General features: G+C 39.2%; 1 protein-coding gene across 3 annotated transcripts in view; it reads left to right on the top strand.

The window, feature by feature from the left end:
• Positions 1-2,768: 2,768 nt before the first annotated feature.
• The window catches only part of PATJ (PATJ crumbs cell polarity complex component), a 353,889-nt gene continuing 336,471 nt past the window's right edge, over positions 2,769-20,186 (top strand). For all 3 annotated transcript variants that reach the window (XM_067006873.1, XM_067006872.1, XM_059083193.2), the window contains exons 1-5: positions 2,769-2,915; positions 15,024-15,080; positions 15,179-15,345; positions 16,985-17,179; positions 18,507-18,646. In XM_067006873.1, the coding sequence (XP_066862974.1) occupies positions 15,059-15,080; positions 15,179-15,345; positions 16,985-17,179; positions 18,507-18,646 (524 nt within the window). In that variant the 5' untranslated portion in view covers positions 2,769-2,915; positions 15,024-15,058. The remainder of the gene's footprint in view (positions 2,916-15,023; positions 15,081-15,178; positions 15,346-16,984; positions 17,180-18,506; positions 18,647-20,186) is intronic.

Raw genomic sequence — 20,186 nt, 5'->3', positions numbered from 1 at the left:
CTTTATTTACTACTACTCTTGGCTTTCTCTTTGCTGTCACAAGTATCTGTCACATTCATGCCCATCTATGTGCTGCTTCATTTATTCAGTACTTTCTATGTGCCAGGTGTATTCAATACATGTAATTTCTTCATTTAACCTTCAAAACTACCATATGAAGTATTGTAAGTACTTGTACTGAAATTTCACTAATGGGAGTTCGAAGGTTTAAATAACTTGTCAAAGTCGCATATTTTAGGAAATGGTGGAATCAGGATTCAAGCTCAGATCTTCTGACTTCAGAGATGTGTTCTTAAAAACTGTGTTCATCTTCATCATTCTGTGAATAAAATACTCTTGAGGGTTCTCAGGTTGAAAAAACAAAAAGCCAAAAAAACTCTGTGCCAGAAAATGTTTACCACAGAGTATGTGCCTTAAAAAATGTACTGAATAAGTCAAACATTTAAAAAATTCCAGGTAAGAGCCAGAGGAAAGCAGAAATTAAAATAACCACACTAAAATATGGAGAAAATAGGATTAAATGTGGTGGAGATGGATGTTTTCTGGGAATGATCATTGAGGCCTTGGGGGAAGGGTAGGGCTCTTAGGACATTCCAAGCATGGAAAAGGGGATGAGTAACCAAAGGAAAAGTCATGGTGTGGTTATTCCAAGGGCATAGAGTAGACCAGACCATTTGGCCAGCGTCAGATCTTGGAGAGTGAAATGGAAGAGTAGGTTGAAGAGGCAGCAAGGAGAGAGTTTAGAGGGCCTTGGATACCAAGAAAAGGAGTTTGAACTTTGTTTCACAGTCAATTAAAAGTCACATTGTTCTTGTTGTTATTATTTTTGCCCAAGCCACTTAGCCTGTGGGATCTTAGTTCCCCAACCAGGGATCAAAGTAGGCCACTGCAGTGAAAGCGCCAAGTCCTAACCACTGGACTGCCAGGGAATTCCCCAAAGTCACATTATTTTTTGAGAAAGGGGGAATATGTTCATGACCATCATCAAAGGTTAGAGTAAGAAGAGACCTTACTCTATGTTTGCAAGGTGATGCTTTGAGATAACTGGTCTCCACCTGTATGCTGCCCCTCTCCCTCCCACCCCAATTTAGGAAGCATTTCCTTCTCCATTTTACCTTAAGCAAATCCCAAACACCTGTTAGACCTGTTTAAATCCTAAGAGATCCTTTCAACAAGCATAATAGATCTCTATTTTCTGAAAGTTCTAGCTTCATTATACATATTTGGTAATTTAAATTGTTGTGTAAGTTTATTTCCTTCAATAGTTTGTTCATTCTTTTTTTTTTTTTTTTTTTTTGCGGTATGCGGGCCTCTCACTATTGTGGCCTCTCCCGTTGCGGAGCGCAGGCTCAGTTGCCATGGCTCACGGGCCCAGCCGCTGCACGGCATGTGGGATCTTCCCGGACCGGGGCACGAACCCGTGTCCCCTTCATTGGCAGGCGGATTCTCAACCACTGCGCCACCAGGGAAGCCCATGTTCATTCTTAAGAGACAGAGACCATGCTGAAATTTTGTATCCTGTGTATCCTTTTACCAGGCCTAACAAGTGATAATTTCTTAAAAACAAGCAAACAAAAAAACAACTAACGATAACACTAAGAGGTATCAAGTGCATGATCTTAAAACAGATGTCCTTACATTGCAGCTGTCTTGTACATACCATCTTCTTTGAGGACCGGTATCCCCCATATTTAATATTTTAAAAAGTCAATCACAGTGCTTAACAAATACTAGATTTATTTAATGAACACATACCTGAAGATTGATTCTGTGTACCGTTAATGTGTGGACTGTATTAGACAAAATAAAACGCCTATCATCAAAATTCTAGTTAGTTACATTAGAGAGAGTAGAATAAAGCTGTTGTAGGTTCTACACAATCTTTCTCAAAGTCAAGTTATGATATCAAGAACAAAAATGTTAAAACATATAGGGAAGGGCTTCCCTGGTGGCGCAGCGGTTGAGAGTCCGCCTGCCAATGCAGGAGACAGGGTTCGTGCCCCGGTCCGGGAAGATCCCACATGCCGCAGAGCGGCTAGGCCCGTGAGCCATGGCCGCTGGGCCTGCGCCATCCGGAGCCTGTGCTCCGCAACGGGAGAAGCCACAACATTGAGAGGCCCCCGTACCACAAAAAACAAACAAACAAACAAAAAACATCTAGGGACGTCAACACTGGACTTATAGTCAGAAGATCCCATCTGGGTCCCAAAATTTTGGGCAAATTACTTAACCCGTAGGTGCGCAGTTTCTTCATCGGTTTTCTCACAGGGCAAATGAGGTAATGTATATAAGCTAGCGCCCGGCATATCGCAGGCAAATACTGCTAGATTGGTTTCTTTCCTTTCCTCAACTAAATGAGCAAAAAATAACCCCCGGTTATACTTAGAATTTAATGTGGGGTCAGCGGATGAACACGACACAAGGAGGGATGACAGAACGGGAAAGGTAAGAGACAAAGAGGGACCAAGCAGATTTGACGAAATCCTTTCATCAATGTCCTCCTTCAATTTCCATGATTTCAGGTCTCCTCTCTGCCCAGCCATCCTACACCTGTCCAGCCGGATCTCCCCACCACTTGGCTTTTCGTCTGCCCACTTGGCCCTCAGATCCCACCTTTTTCTGCCTCTTTAACCTTCCCTCGCCCAGTAGAACTTTACCTGCATGAAGTAGAGAAGCCCATCGCCCCCGCGTTCCCCTCCCAGAGTCGGCCTCCCGCGGCCCCGGGTTCCTCCGCCCGCCCCTCCCGCGCCACCTCGGCGCCCCGCCCCGTCGGAGAGGGTAGGAGGGAGGGGAGGGCCTGCCAGGTGAGGCGCAGTACTCGTGGGCCTCTCACTTCCGCCCAGGTGAGGGAGGGCTGACGCCGAGTCCGCCCGCCCGCCCGCTCCGGGTTCCCACCGGCGCCGCCGCCCGACCAGGTAAAGCAGGGGGCTGGGCGTGCGCTGTGCGGCGGGGACCCCTCGCTCCGCGTCCGGAGCCTACGCCGCTGCCCCGGCGCGCTCCCCGCCCGCCCTCCGGGAGGAGTGGGCACTGAAGACCCAGGACGCCGCCGGGCGCTCGCGGAGGGTGCGGGGCGCCGTTCGTCTGCGTCGGGCCCGGTGACCCCGCCGTGGTCCCCGCCCCTCGGTGCAGGGCTTGCCGGAGGCCGCGGGCCACGGAGCCGCGCCTCCGCGGCAGGCCCTGGCGGCACTCAAATCTCGGCCCGGGTCTGTACCGGGAGTGGCCTGGATCAAACTTTGCACCCAAGTGGGTGCCTGTGCTTCGCCCCTAGAGCTGGGCGGAGTCTTTCCCCAACTGGTGACGGTGAAAGGAGTGAACAGGTGGTGGCCTGTTCGGGGTCCTGGAGGAGGGGGTACTCAGATCCCAGCTGAGGGGCCACTTGGCCCCGACCCCATCTGGGAGCCTGGTGGTCACGTAGACGAGTTCCCAGGCCGACGGTCAGGCCTGGGCTCTGCTAGCCTCACTTTGTAGATGGGGAGGACCAGACGGAGAGTGCTCTGGCTCCAGGCTTTGGGGAAATCGCTGGATTCCTGCTTTATGTCAAGCTCAGGAAAGCGTTTTCAAATCCTTTCCCCCCACCCCCTCCAAAGCGCCTCAGCCCTCCTGGGACACCTAGCAGGCCGAATTAATCTTCCCCTGGAGTGTTCTCTTGGCAGTTTGACATTATCTCCAGATGGCTCTTATCACTCTGGATTCGAATTAGTTGTTTACTGGTTTGCGCGATTGGGAGGGTGGCCTTTAAGGACCTTATTTCCCTATGCTGCTTCTCAGCTGCATTGAGAGTCTGGCCATGGGTAGGTGCGCAATAAACAAGTGTTTCTTAAAAGAACAAGGAAGACTTCTGGAGACTTAGAAGGAAAATCTGTTACACCGAGGATGGTAATACTACTTCTAGGCCGTCTAAGCTCCTATTGGTTGCTAATTCATTTAAGCATAACTTTAAAAGTAAAGCTAAGGAGGAACGGAGGTAAAAACTCAAATTGGTTCATTTTGCAGTATCAGAAAAAGGTGAGGTCGGGGCTTTTAGCTGAAATGAGCTTGACGTTTCTAGGCCGCTAACAACCTTTATAAGGAGAGTTCAAAATTTAAAATAATTAGAAAGTTAATAAATAACGGAGCTGGAAGGTACTTTACAGATAGAATTTGTAAACTGCGTTCTGAAGACATTTGCCCTTTGCTCATTGAGGTCCTGTTAACGGTCACATAAGGTGAGCTTGGTATATCAATAATAGTTGTGTTTAAGGTTGAAAGTAAATTGTATTAATCCCTCATTTGTGTTTAAAGATGCTTTAATAAGTTCAAGTCATGTATTCATATTTTTTATAACTATAAAACTAACATATTCATTGTAGAAAAATTGGAGAGAATTTCCAGAAAAGGAGCTAAAAGCACACCCAGACCCACCTACCATTGAAAATAATCACTAATAAAATTATGGTATCTTGCCTTTCAGTTAGTATTCTTAAAAAGAAAAACCTGTATATTTTCCCATGATGAGTTCACTTTTATTTTTTTATTTTTATTTTATTTTTTTTTGCGGTACGTGGGCCTCTCACTGTTGTGGCCTCTCCCGTCGCGGAGCCCAAGCTCCGGACGCGCAGGCTCAGCGGCCATGGCTCACGGGCCCAGCCGCTCCGCGGCATGTGGGATCTTCCCGGAACGGGACACGAACCCGTATCACCTGCGTTAGCAGGCAGACTCTCAACCACTGCGCCACCAGGGAAGCCCAGTTCACTTTTACAACCTTGTGATTGAGACAGAGGCTCCACATTCAGTAATCCTTGTAATTGCATTTTTATTTAAAAGCACTTAATAATTATCCTTAAACTAAACAACCAAGCAGTCTGAATTTCCTTGCTTTGTTAAACTTTAACAAAAATACATTAGTTTGGGGAAACTAAAGTGGGGTTTAATTTGTTTACTTAAAGATTTTGCTCACCTTGGTAGTAGAGTAAAATTTTGAGAAACAGGACTATTCCACCTTAATTTTTGTCATCGCCTGACCATTGCTCTGTTTTTTTCCCCCCATACTTTGATGTTTTTTAGTAGACTTCGATGCCTTTTTTCAAAGTGTTCATTCTAAGTTCTGGTGCAAATGGAGAGAGAAGATGGAAAGCCTGCTTATTTTTTGCATTTGTACAGTTTTGTAGCCTGTGGAGTTTGGAGACATGGGATTGGGTCCACCTACTGTGTAACTCTTGGCAAGTCACTTGACTCTGCTTCTGTTTTCCCATTTGTAAATGATCTACCTCACTGAGTTTGGGGAAGTCGAAATGAAATAATGTTCAAGGATGAGTCTTGCAATCTGTAAGTCACTCTTCGCCCACTTTTTGCTCGTTCACTGAAATGTTTAATTCTGATAAAACTAAGGAGCTTTGCTGTTTTTATTGGGAAGAACTCAGATTTGGGAATGGTCTCATACTGATAGTTACTTTGATAAAAGGCATAGAGGCTGCATTAGCTGATAAACAGAAGTCTTTGCTAAAAACACTGTGCAGGGCTCTTTGTGAAAAGGCCTAGGTTAAAACTGCACTGTCAACATGGTTAGCCAGTTGCCCCAGTGACTAGGCATTTGAAATAGGGCTAGTTGGGATTGAGGTGTGCTGTAAATGTAAATTACACATCAAATTTTGAAGATTTAGTGTAAAAACCTAAATACCTTGTTATTTTTTATATTACTTACATATTGAAATGATAGTTTATATAAGGATAATTAAAATATATTATTTAAATTAATTTTACTTGTTTCTTTTTACTTTTCATGTGGCTACTAGAAATATTTTAAATTACATATGTGGCTCACATTTTATTTCTCTTGAATAGCACTGGGTTAGGATTCAGTGTATGTTTATCCTTAAGAGGGTTTGGTTTACTGAATCCCTTACATTTCTATTTATAAACCAATTTTGTTTTAAAAAAACTCCCAGCTACAGGCCTCCCCACTCCCACCTCCCTTGTATTCATTGCACTGGTGAAATATTTGTTGTTCAGTCTTTTGAGAAGCAACCACTATCGATTACAAAGGAAAATTCTCTGCTAAAATAATTATTAGCTTTTTTGAAGCTCCCAAGTATCTTTTTTTTTTTTTTTTTTTTAAAGAACATGTTGGGGGTAGGAGTTTGTTAATTAATTAATTTATTTTTGCTGTGTTGGGTCTTCATTTCTGTGCGAGGGCTTTCTCTAGTTGTGGCAAGCGGGGGCCACTCTTCATCGCGGTGTGTGGGCCTCTCACTATTGTGGCCTCTCGTTGCGGAGCACAGGCTCCAGACGTGCAGGCTCAGTGGTTGTGGCTCACGGGCCCAGTTGCTCCGTGGCATGTGGGATCTCCCAGACCAGGGCTCGAACCCGTGTCCCCTGCATTAGCAGGCAGATTCTCAACCACTGCGCCACCAGGGAAGCCCAAAGCCCCAAAATATCTTAAATAATTTTGATTGAAGAGTATTAATGATAATAGTAGCTACCATTTATTGCATGTTCCCCGTGTGCCAGGCTGCTTTATATCTTATTTAGTTCTTTCAACTGTAAATATTTAATATTTTTAATTAACTATTTTATAAATGAGGTAACTGAAATATAGGGAGATTTAAACAATTGACTACAGCAACACAGAGCTGGTCCCAGGAGTAGAACCCATCTCTCTATGATTTCAAAGCTCGCAAGCTATAGATTCTCCCATATTTCAAGAATTGGTTATTGAACCAACTGGAAAAAAGTTGGTTATCAAAGTAGATATTTAGTTCTAATCCTGTTTTTGTGTTAGTGACCAATAGGAAATGCTCATCAACAGGAGATTAGCTGTGTATGTCATCATGAATAAATCTTAAAAATGTAAAGTTGAGTTAAAATTGCTGAAGGATAAGTATACAGTATAATTACCATTTATATATTTTAAAAACTTGCCAAACAATAATATTGTAAACAAAGATAGTGTGTTTTAAGAATTTCAGATTTGAATTCTGTCTATATTGATTGCATGCATTTGTGAAGCTGCCTTGTGATTGAATGAAGTTAGTAAAAGCTCTGTGAAATGAGCATTCTCTAATGTTGATCTTACTCTTAAAAGAACAAAACCAAACTGGTCTTGTTCTTTGCTTTGATGCTGTGCCCACAGTGTCTGGTTGGTAGATAGCTTTGAAGCCCAGGTCTGCAGCCTTTCAGGGACTGTCCTGTTTTCATTTAGCTTTAGCCTTTAATTGATGGGCGTGACGTTGGTAATTGGGGCTGGGTAAGGCTTCTGCCTTGAGAAAGGCAGTCCCTCTCTGTATTATTTTCTGGAACTTGAAGCTCCAGGGCAGAGTGTGGTAGAAGAGGAAGATGAGTTAAGTAGATAGATGTTGACAGGTTTACAAACATTCATTCCCTCTCGATTGAAAATTTGTAATATCTGACTCTCATTTTTAAAGTAGTTACCTGCTAAAAATGTCTTCAACCGTTGACGTCCCTCCCCCCAAGATGAAATTAATTAATTAATTTCACTCAGTTCCTGTCATTACCATTTTCAAAGTGCTTTCCCCATTGTGTTTTTGAAATTGTAAGAAGTTTAATGCATTTGTGAAATGGAGGTTATACATTTGTTAAGAAGATAAATGAGATATTATACAGAATGATCCTGCAATGCTCACAGTAGACACCAAAACTAGTTACTTGAATTAGTGACAGATAAAATGGATTTTGAGGAAAGACCAAGAGAAGGAAGAATGGTGAACATTAGTGGGAAGGGTGTCCAAAGCATAGTTTGGCCTATTTTGCAATTTGTTAGGATTGTTTTGAATATCACAAGCATGCCAAAAGTGGCATGACTCTACTCTGGAGAGAAGCCAAGGGCACACAGTCTGCAATGTGGGGAGAATTGAACAGAATATCAGAAGTGGAAACTAATCATTAGTGAGGAGTATGAATGCCTGGTTCATTCAGTGAGTGACTGGCTACACATCAGAGATCCCCAAGTGTGAAAATTGCCAGATTTGTATTTTTTGCTGATCATTGGAGAAAACTGCCACCAACAGGAATACAAGAGCATATCATAAAACCGTTTAACTTTGTTCATACACAGTGGCCAAGTTACAGGCAGAAACTGATATGCATTGGTTAACTTTGAATAGTTCAATGAGAAAAATTAGTATTTAGCTAATTGGATTATTCTGATGAAGTGACTCAATTTTCAGTTCTGATTCTGAGTTTAACATGGTATCTTTCAGCTTTGATGTCCTGAATGTCCAACATTAAGTGGACTTAAAAGTTGCCTATGGCTTAGGCACATGGTCCCAAAATATCAGGATGGTTTTGGAATTTATATATATCTTTTTTCCAAAATTCCAGGAGTACAGTGTTTTGACAGCAGCCAAAAATATAGTATTTTTTACATCTAAGGGGTTTAGAAAAGGCCTTGCCATTTGATAGGGACACAAGGCCAGGACACCTGTCTTGACTATACATTAGGGTGACAGCAGATGTGTTTATGTGTAGTTTGAGTGAAGAGCCACCATTACTCTCTGGCAAGGTGAGTTTGTTCCATTTAATCAGTACCTCATAAATGCTGAGCTTTGAGGACAAAGCCATGGTAACTAAACACAATCTGAGCTTTGCACTCCAAAGGAAGCAAAATAAATTTAAAGTTGTTCATGGACTTCAATTTTTGAATAAGTTCTGAAATCATGACTTTATCTACAGTTAATAGCATTTAGATTGTTCTGAGTCCCTAGTTCCCTTGAGCTCTGGGGAATTGCCATTGAGGAGTTACATGCAGTCTAATTGTGATCTGCCCAATTCACACCTGCATTTACAGGCTGACTACCTGTACTTCCTCAAACAGATTGCCAGTAACCTTTTCTCTCAATTTTTTAAGATAGAAGTATAAGATGTCTTGTTAAACCAAATTTTCAAGGTATAAGGTATCTTGTTCAGTTCAAGAAAGAAACATAAGATGTCTTAGGGAGTTATATTTTTGTGTGCTACTGGGAGTCTGAAGAGTGTTTCTCAGGATCCTTAATTGGCCTTACATTCTTGAACTGAGGAGGTTAATAAATCTTTTCAATAAGTTTCCTCCACCTAGAAATTTGAATCAACTTAAATTTCTAACTTTGCATCAGCTTTTCTCAAATATTGCATTAATTGGTGATGGCTAAGGGCATGGGTATTTTTTAAAAGCCACAGTATTATAATAATTTCCTTCAATCAAATACCACAATGAACCAGACATGAAAAATTCATGGCACAAACTCCTTGATCAATGATGGAGTAGAAGCTGTTAAACATAAAAAACTACTGGTTCTCTGGAGGCTGTGCAACTATGAGGACAGCGGCACACTGTGGCATTTTAATGTCTAGGCTCTGACTGATTGTAGGTAGCCTATCTATGACAAGGTAGACTCAGCTTTACCATGTTTAAACAAACTTGAAATTCCTTGCTGTGTAAGCCCTGTTAGTTTCTTAGCGAGGCCAAACAGGTCAAAATTGTTTGGTTGAAGATTTCCTATGACCATAAAATGAGTGAAACATCGGTTCCTTTTAGTGTACATGCTACTTCCTGGATGTTCAGCTATAGAGTTAATTGTATTTCTTCTCCTGTCCTCATATACTCTGAAAGCCTTAGTGCCCTTCCCTAAGATATTACCCAACGCTGTGAAATTGTAGTACTTTTCCAGGCCTGCTTTGTGCACATAGTTTAGCTTTTATTAAATATGAGTCATAGGGTTGGATGGCCAACCAGTTTCTAACCTTAACCCTTACTGAGAGACATCTACTACCATGGTTTCCAAAATGTGCAGGACAATCTACTGGGAGAGTAGGAGAATGACAGTAAAATCTTACTTTTTAGTTTTTACCTTACCCTCATGATGTTTCTATTTTATATATGTTTTAAAACACATGACATATAAATATATTAATATGTTTATAATTATAAAAAGTAAGGTGAGTGGTCAACATACATTTTTACTGATAGGAATGTGTTTAAAAATGTTTAAAGGCCACTAATCTATCCTGTTACCAGAATCACCTTTTTATTTTTTTTAAACAATTTGCATTTTGTTTTTTTTATAAGCAGATATTCATTTTTAATTATTATTAATTAATTTATTTATTTTTGGCTGTGTTGGGTCTTCGTTTCTGTGCGAGGGCTTTCTCTAGTTGTGGCAAGCAGGGGCCTCTCACTATTGCGGCCTCTCTTGCTGTGGAGCACAGGCTCCAGACGCGTAGGCTCAGTGTTTGTGGCTCACGGGCCTCGTTGCTCCACGGCATGTGGGATCTTCCCAGACCAGGGCTCGAACCCGTGTCCCCTGCGTTGGCAGGCAGATTCTCAGCCACTGTACCACCAGGGAAGTCCCACCTTTTAAAATAGAAATCTGGACTCAATACTTCCCTACTTAAAAGCCTTTGATTACTTCCTGCTGCTTACAGGATAAAGATCAGTCTACTTAGCGTTATTTATAAGAACCCTCTCAAAATAGTCTGTCTAAACCAGTGTTTCTCAAACTATCGGTGGTAAAAGATTATGGTTCCCCTCTCTCAGTCTTTCAAGGACTGACATTTTTATAAAATTATTAGAAAAATGAATTGTTGGAAAAATGAAATTACAAAAATAAGTATAATGTAAGTTGTGTTTTGTATTACTAAATTTAATAGATCTACATGACTCTGCCGCATTCCACGATTTCTAAGTGCTTATTCCCAGTTTTGGTACTTATCTTTTTGTGGGTCAAGCATCAATCCACAGTCCACACTTGTAGTAACACTGGTCTAAATTACTTTTTTGCCCTTACTGTTGCTTTTAGAGACCTTATAACAGTTCATTTAGAGCTAGTTACTAGTTTCACTGACAGTCGTGCACTTTTACACCTTTATGCAGCAGTTCTCAAATTGTGGTCTCTAGACTAGCTGCACCAGGATCACAGGGGAGCTTTGTTAGAGATGAGGTTCTCAGGGTTCACCTTAGACGTACAGAATCAGAAACATTGGGAGTGGGCCCTGCAATTTGTGTTTTAGCAAGTCCTCAAGGTGATTCTGATGCACACTAAAATTTGAGAAGCACTAACTTAGGGCAGCTCTATATGTCATTCAAACCAGAACACTGTTGAGAGTGAAGTGGAGCACTATTAATAATGATGCTGGGTAATCTGAGACTATTTTAGGCAAATGAGGACAAATGGTCACTTTGCTTTTACACTCCATTCTTTTTCTTTTATGAGAGAGGTCTCTACTGTGTTCTCATTCCAGCATTCCCAAACTTCCCCAGGCAGGGGAGTCACTCTGCTTTTATGATTTCTCTGAGCACATGGTACACACCTTTGCCATTGTATGTATGTGCCTTACAATATAATTATCCTATTGTGTTGTCATTATCTTGCTGTATAGGTGTCTTGCTCTCTCATTAGGCCATCTTTAGCCATTATCTTTTTGTCCCTTTTACCTTTCAAGTTATAAACATAATACATGCTTTTTAAATAAAATTCAAACAACACTAGTATCTACAAAGTAAAGGTCTAATTTTTTATTTCCCCATCCCCACTTCCACTTCCTGTAAGTTAGCAGTATTATTAAATTGACTGTCTTTCTAAATCTAGAAACCTATGCAGACACAAATATGTATTTTTTTCCTTGCAAAAAGGGGCAAATAATTCATATATCCTGAAACTTGCTGTCTTCCCTGTTTGGTTGTGTATATTAGATAATTAACACAAAGGTTTGAATTGCCAAAGCATCCTGTAAATGAGAGATCTTACCCAACACCATCCTTAGTCATGACTTGAATGTTACAGGCAGGAGGCTAACACAGGAGCTAGGCACCAACATTCCTTGCCGGAGGGGCCCTCAGCCGGTAGAAACAGCTTCCAAAGAATGTCACTTTCTCATATTAGGACATATTATCAGCATGCTTAAAATACCTACTTATATATAGACTGATGTTAAGTCACTTATAATCATATTCATAACAGACTTTTACTGTGATTTTTGGTGTGTTTACAGGAGCAAAATTCAACCTTGGGACACATTTTTGTTTGTTTGTTTTGGGTTATCAGACAAGTTGTGAACAGTATATACAGAAACATTTTCTTAAAGGAAGCCTCTTCTGTTTGGGGAGTCCCAAGGTTTGTACTCCATTAGTTACCCAAAAAGAAAATGTCTTTGTGATTACCTCCCATGTTCCAGCCAGCCAAGCTCTATAAATCCATATGTTCTCAGATTATTTACAAAAGCAATTAAGATAGATCAGGTATTTCCTGACATTTTAAAATGAGGACTCTGTTATCTATTAAAAACCTTTAGCTTGTTTGCATGGAGGTCTGGTATCAAGCTGGGAATCCCCAGCTCAAGGATTGAGCCACAGGCTTGCTGTTAACCGTTTCCTACCCATTCCTGTTTCAGTACTTTCCGACCAACTTTATTATTTTAATGACTGATTACGTTTGATAGTTGAATTTTCCCAGGAGTTTTGTTATTAAAAACAATGCAGTAAATATGCTTGTACACACATCTGTGTGCCTTTTTGCAGATACTTCTTTAGGAGAGACACTCAGAAGAGATATTCTGCGTAGAAGAGAATATAAATTTAATATATTGACAGATATAGCTCAGTTGCTCTCCTAAAAGAATGTGCAAATTTATATTCCCACCTGTTTTTCTGTGACATCTGGGGTACAGTCTATTATTAGAAAAAAATGCCAATCTAACAATAAAAAATAGCACCTCATAGTTTTAGCTTAACTTCTTTGATTTAGAGAGGCTGATGTATTAATGATCACAAAACTGCTCTTGTCAGTCGTTTTAGGCTAGTGCTGCTACAGAAAAGGACAGTGCCATTGTGATTGCCCTTCCTTTATTCACAGTTACCTGTCAATGGGTAGTTTTAAGGGTTTCACAGTTGAGATGCTGAGCACGTCAGAAGTGTTTCTGTGATGCTCTATTCAGCAGTTCTTTTGGTAGTTCTCATGGAATCCCGTGAATATTTTGATGGAATACATGAACCTTTTATCAACGCCAAAGGCATTCCTTACTGGTTTTTAATATGCTTTCTTACTTAATGACCTTGAATTAGAAGATAAAGATTGTGTTTAGCAACTGTATCCAGGGATGATGTTAACATTTTGACTGTATAGTGCTCATATTTCTTAGATGGTTTATTATAACAGTGTACCACTAGTGAAAATGACCACTGTGAAAGTGTCATTTTTGACACAGCAAAGGGTTTGCTAGCTTTTCGAGGTTTTTCAAAAATGAATTTATTGATTTATATATTTTTGGCTGTGTTGGGTCTTTGTTGCTGCATGCAAGCTTTAGTTGCGGCGAGCGGGGGCTACTCTTCATTGTGGTGTGCAGGCTTCTCATTGCGGTGACTTCTCTTGTTGCGGAGCACGGGCTCTAGGCAGGCAAGCTCGAGTGCAGGCTCAGCAGTTGTGGTGCATGGGCTTAGTTGCTCTGTGGCATGTGGGATCTTCCCAGACCAGGGCTTGAACCTGTGTCCCCTGCATTGGCAGGTGGATTCTTAACCACTGTGCCACCAGGGAAGTCCAAGCTTTTTGAGTTTTGATTATATTTTAGGCTAGTTTTCAGCAAATCACTGCAATTAAAAAAAAATTATCCATGGAAAATGCTATATTGGGTGATTACCTTTTGGAGACTCTCTCAGACGACTAGTTTGAGGGTTTTTTCCCCTAATCTCTCTAATATCTTCTTGATCCCTTATTTGTATATTCCTTTCCAGTCTAGAATCCTTTTAAAAAAATTAACTTTAGTAAAGTATACTTACATATGATAAAACAATTAAAAATATATAGTTCAATGAAGTTTGACAAATGTATACATCTGTGTAAACAATACTCCTTTCAAAACATAGAACATTCCCATCACCCCAAAATTCTCACTCAAATGTCTTCCCAGTCAACTCCTTTCCACCCTGCCCAGGTAAACTAATCTATAACTGTAGATTCAACTTCATATGAATGGAATCATACAACTTACATACATTTTGTCTGTTTTCTTTCCCTCAACATACTGTTTTTTAGATTCACCCATGTTCTGTATGTCAGTAATGTTTTCCCTTTTTATTTCTGTGTATTTTATTATGTTTACATACCATAACTGATTTATCCATTCATCTGTTATTAGACATTTGGGTTTTTCTAGTTTTGGGCATTTATAAATAAAAATTCTGTGAACATTCTTTTTTGTTTTTTTTTGTTCCTTTTGTTTTTTTGGCCAAACCCTGTGGCTTACTGGATCTTAGTTCCCTGACCAGAGATTGAACTCAGGCCCTTGGCAGTGAAAGGGCGGAGTCCTAACCACTGGACCTCCAGGGAATTCCCTGAACAAGGCATATATTTTCATTTCTCTTGGGTAAGTATTTAGGAGTGGAAGTGCTGGGTCATATAGTAAGTGTAGTTTTAACTTTCAAAAAACTACCAAACAATTATTCAAAGTGTTTGTGCCATTTTACATTCCTACTAGCAACGTATCAAGAGTTCCAGTTGCTTCACATCTTTGTCAGTGCTTAGTATTATCTGTTGTTTTGGTTTTTAGCCATCTTAGTGGCTGCGTAGTGGCTTTTAATCTGAATTTCCTGAATGAAGTGGGGTTTTTTTTTGGGGGGGCGGTGGCTGTGTTGGGTCCTCATTGCTGTGCCCGGGCTTTCTCTGGTTGCAGTGAGCGGAGACAACTCTTTGTTGTGGTGCTGGGGCTTCTCATTGTGGTGTCTTCTCATTGCAGAGCACGGGCTCTAGGCACACAGTCTTCAGTAGTTGCAGCACGTGGGCTTCAGTAGTTGTGGCTCACAGGCTCTAGAGCGTAGGCTCGGTAGTTGTGGTGCACAGGCTTAGTTGCTCCACGACATGTGGGATCTTCCCGGATCAGGGCTCAAACCCATGTCCTCTGTATTGGCAAGCGGATTCTTAACCACTGTGGCACCAGGGAAGCCCTGAGTGAAGTCTTTTGATGGAGAATGTTCTTGAGGTTTTCTTTAATTTTTCTATAGGGCTATAGACTTGTATACACTAATGGTAAATCTTTTTTTTTAATTTAAAATTTTTCTTTAGGTTTCTTTAAAAGTGATTGAAGACAATAATTCAAAATGCCTGAAAATCCTGCTACAGGTAAACTAGATATATACTTCTATCACTAAATTAATTATTCAAAAATGGAATATAAGATGGGATTTAACTTGTACTCTTATTATCCTTCTTCAAACAAGATAAATTGCAGGTCCTGCAAGTTCTTGATCGCTTGAAAATAAAATTGCAGGAGAAGGGTGACACTTCGCAGAATGAGAAGCTCTCTATGTTTTATGAGACACTAAAGAGCCCTCTTTTCAACCAGATACTCACTCTTCAACAGTCCATCAAGCAACTGAAGGGGCAAGTAAGTTACCCTTCAGGGTTTTACATGTTGATATATTCAAACCAGCAAAGAAATATAGAAGGAGATAGGTGCAAACTGTCTACCCTTAATTCAGCAAAGAGACTGTATTGGGACTTGTGACCTGTGGGTAGCATGGCATGGATAGTTTAAAATTTTTGGTAATAAATTTTGTGTTTGGCTTTGGAATATGGTTTTTGTACTTATTTATGTAAAGGTCAGATGCTTTGAGAATTCTCAACATTTTCTTCAAAATTATAGGACTCATAGCACCTCTGCTTAGAGTGACATAAATTAAGAGTTTTAACTGTCCTCTTGGTTGTTCTCTTTCGGGGTCAGGGATGGCAAATTGATTTTAAATCATCTATTCTAGAAGCTGAACTTGAATAGTAGCTATCTTATAGATTAAATTTGGGCAGAATTTTAAATGTAATTGAAGATAATGTAACAGAGTTGTTATGTGAAAATTAAAATTTGGAAAAAAATGCTTTTTGCTGATAAACCAAAATGCCTATCCATAAATATTTAGCAAGTGATTTTTGTATAACTAACTAAGGATTAAATTCTGCACATATGTCTTACTGTGAATTTCTGTCTTTAGATCAAAATTTATACCAGAATTTTAGCACTCCCCATATTGAAGGTTAGATTTCTGTATTCTCGGATCTTGGAATGAGTACATCACAGCAGTGAATGCTGTTGGTAGGAATAGAAATTGGGAAAGATTGCTACAAATCAATCATTGTTACTGGACTAAGAGTGGACTTAACCAGTCTCTTCATGATAATAATCTTTTATATTTATATAGTTTGCAGTTATATAAATAATCATATCATATTCATTCAACTGTAAAATCCCCGTGATATTTTTCCTGTCATTGTTTTCATAGAGTTTCTACGGGTGTTGATTTTTTTCTGTGAAGTCCTGTTGACATTTGTTCTTGATGTTGCCTTTGTTCCATTGTGTTGGCACTCATTTCAGCCAATGATATTTTAAAAATTAACTTCTGTTTTCCTTTTTCCATAATTACTGGAGTCTCCTCCAATTTTTTTTTTTTTAATTAGTGTTTAAGTGGCTCTGAAATTCATCTGCTACTAACCTGGGGCAAGTTACTTAATCCCTGTGTGCCTCAGTTCTTATGTTCACAAAATGAAATAATATCTCCTAAGGCTATTGTAAGGATTAAATGAGATATTACATAAGAGTTTTGGTATAGTATTTTGCTTATAGCAAGCACTTAATAAATACTGAGTTATTTTTGTTATATACCACCTGCAGATCTTTTGTGCCTCTCCACATGGAAATGTATAGATAAATGCAAAAGGGCTCAGTGTCTTACATGCATGTTTATATGACTGAATGTGTCTGTGTATCTGAAGTGTAATAAGCTGTTGAACATGCTATTAACTTGAGGTAATCGTAGAAGGCAGGAAATGAGAACAAATTAAACATTTTGTGTAATACTAAATAAAAAATTTATAGCCTTATAAACACAGATTCATGTATCTGTATCTTATTTCTTTTGTGTGTATGTATTTAGCGTGCCATTATTCATGTGATGAACAAAAATAATATTTAATAAATAGAAATATTTTTTGTCTATAGGTTTCTGTTGATAATTTTCTTTTTTTTTCTCCAACAGCTCAGCCATCTACCCTCAGATTGTTCAGCCAACTTTGATTTTTCTAGGAAAGGTTTATTGGTATTTACGGATGGTGCCATTACTAATGGGAATGCCCATAGGCCCTCTAATAACTTGACTGTATCTGGGTTGTTTCCTTGGACCCCAAACTTGGGAAATGAAGATTTTAACTCAGTCATGCAACAGATGGCTCAGGTAAAGTTATGTCTTGTCATGGGAATATTTAGTTTTATTTCTCCTATCATAGGTTAAAAAAGAAACCTACACTCACTCTTTTTGCCTTTAAAATGTGTTAGTCTGTGTTTTGTTTGCTTGTGGTTTTATATTGTTAGGAGGAATTGACACTGTTTTCTAATATATGTGTTGGAAATTTATTTGTTTAAAATTACATAAGGAAAATATCCATGTGTGTGGTGAGGAGAGTTTTCAAGACACGGACTCCAATTTGACACATCTGTACACTTGTAAGGAAAAAGATTCTTATGGTTTTGCTCATAGGAGGAAAATTAATATGTCTACCAGAAGTGATGTAACTCCTTTGAAACTATTTTAAATTTTATGTAAAAAAGAATTAATGGGAGTTAGAACTAACATAATTTGGAAAATCTAGGGAAATATTTGAAAGAGTAATCCATTTTATTCTTAATACCTATTAAAAATTAAATAATAGACAGCTGAATTTTTGGATGTTAGTTTTCTGTTTGTTCACTATACCTTCTAACAAGTATCTGAAAAAATGAAACTTGAGTTTGAAAGTTAAAAAGAATCTGTTTAAGGTGTAATAGTTAAATAATGTTCTATACCTAATTCCTTTTTTGATCTTACTGCTCTATATCCTTAATTTGACTAATAATTATTTTTATATGATGCTTTTATTAGTTGATTACATTTATGATGTTTTCATGTCATAAGTGCAATTATTAGCCAAAGTAATAAAATACTTGTTTGTCACAGGTAAACCCATTTGAATGGTGGCCTTTCTATAATCTTTTGAATTAACCTAATAAAATGGAATATTAATTTATCATGATAGAATTAAAAACAGAACCCTAAAAAATGCAGCTTCTTCTGACTTAGGGCTCAACATTAGTATATTTTTGATAAATCTAATTTATTTTCCTCGTTTAAAAATTTATTTTGCTTCAAGAGAATTTGAGAAATTCTGTGTACAAAGTAATTTAGAATTTAGTGTGGGAAAAGACATTTTTCTCAGGAATTTTCATCCAGCTAGGAATTCATCTCATACTGTGAATGAAGTGTGAAAGTACCTCTCCAATTCCCTGAGGTTGCAGAACACTGCCCATGCCCTCTTATGTTCTCCTGAAAATAATCAAGTGAGAGGATTTCCATAAATAATTTATTACTGAAATGCTGAATTTATTTGGTTTTCTAGAAATGACTTAGGAGAAGTTATTTTGGGGCTATTCACAAAATAGAAACTTTAGTTCTTCAGAAAGGGTGTGTTGGTTAAATATAAACTTCACTGACTTTTTTTTTTTTTTTTTAAATCCCCCTTCATTAGGGCCGGCAAATCGAATATATAGACATAGAACGGCCCTCAACTGGAGGCCTTGGATTCAGTGTGGTGGCCTTCAGAGGTCAAACTCTGGGAGAAGTCGACATTTTCGTGAAGGAAGTGCAGCCAGGGAGTATAGCTAGCAGGTGAGGAAGGATGTTCATTTTGTGTTTTGCTAATTTTTTTTCTGACAATTCTGAAAACATTATTATAAAGAGAATAAGAAACAAGTCATACAAAACAGTTAACAATAGCAGCTAACATTTTCTCTTCCTATGCAGTTTTTAGGCCTTTTGCAGGTATTCTCACATATACTTGTGGCAGCAGTCTAGCTAGTAGTATCATTAGTCCATTTTATAGATGAGAATGCTGAGTTTCAGAGTTTTAATGGTTTACCTATAGTCACAGAGCTATTAATGCTGGAACCATGATGTGATTCCAAGACTGTCCAATGGCAAAGCTAGTGTTCTTTCTACTCCATCACACACTCTCCAATTGAACATGATATTTTAGCTATGGTCTGATCAATAAGATAGGCATATTGAAATTCACGTTCTGCATACTATATGGTTTATTTATTTAAAAATTTTTTTAAAAAATTTGTTTATTATTTATTTATTTTTGGCTGTGTTGGGTCTTCATTGCTGCGCATGGGCTTTCTCTAGTTGCAGCGAGTGGGGGCTACTCTTCATTGCAGTGCGCAGTCTTATTGTGGTGGCTTCTCTTGTTGCGGAGCATGGGATCTAGGCCCACGGGTTTCAGTAGTTGTGGTGTGTGAGCACAGCAGTTGTGGCTTGCGGGCTCTAGAGCACAGGCTCACTAGTTGTGGCGCCCAGGCTTAGTCGCTCCGCAGCATGTGGGATCTTCCTGGACTAGGGCTCGAACCCATGTCCCTGGCACTGGCAGGCGGATTCTTAATCACTGCGCCACCAGGGAAGTCCTATATTGTTTATTAAACTTGATATTACAACAGCGTTTTTGGTGGTCATAACACACTGTTGATTATTTCACTTATTGTCAATGAAAATCCCTCTCAAGTCTATGTGACACGCCCCCACCCCCCAGCTCATTGCACTTGTGCCTGGGCTGTATTTTTTTAAGGGTTGTGTGCAAGACTTGTATTTTGTTTCTATTTGACTTCAGATCTTTAGTTTATTACTCATTTAAAAAGCACAGTATTCATTATATTACTGTTGGCCTGTTAGAAAACTAGCAGCAGTAGCATAACTATTACAAAAAATTTCTCAGTTAATAATATATTTTTGAATTCACATTATCCATTCAAGGGGATCAGAGTTATAGTCTCCCCAGCTGAAAGTTCAGAAATAATGGGTTTCCATGACTTTGTATTATTCTATCATCTAATGTAGCATTTCCTCAAGTTTGTTCTGAGGAGCCATAGCAATGGTCAACTATATTTGAGAAACTCCTGTTCTTGGAGATTGGTTATACATACTTAGGGTAATCATATAATTTATTGTCCAAGTTGGGACAGTTTTGGGGGTGAGAGGGTGTGCCATTAATAATGACACTAAGACAGCAGGTATAAACTAGGACTATTCTGGCAAACCTAGACAATCCAGGGTAAACCTGGACTTAGAGTCACTTAATATTAGCTTCTTTAAGACTGTGAAGTCCCTGAACAAAAAGCCTATTTAACTTTGATTGGCCTAAATTTTCTTTTTA

The sequence above is a fragment of the Kogia breviceps genome, chromosome 1 (genome assembly GCF_026419965.1).
Source record: "Kogia breviceps isolate mKogBre1 chromosome 1, mKogBre1 haplotype 1, whole genome shotgun sequence".
NCBI classification, from domain to species: domain Eukaryota; kingdom Metazoa; phylum Chordata; class Mammalia; order Artiodactyla; family Physeteridae; genus Kogia; species Kogia breviceps.
This window is presented reverse-complemented; position numbering and strand designations above follow the sequence as displayed.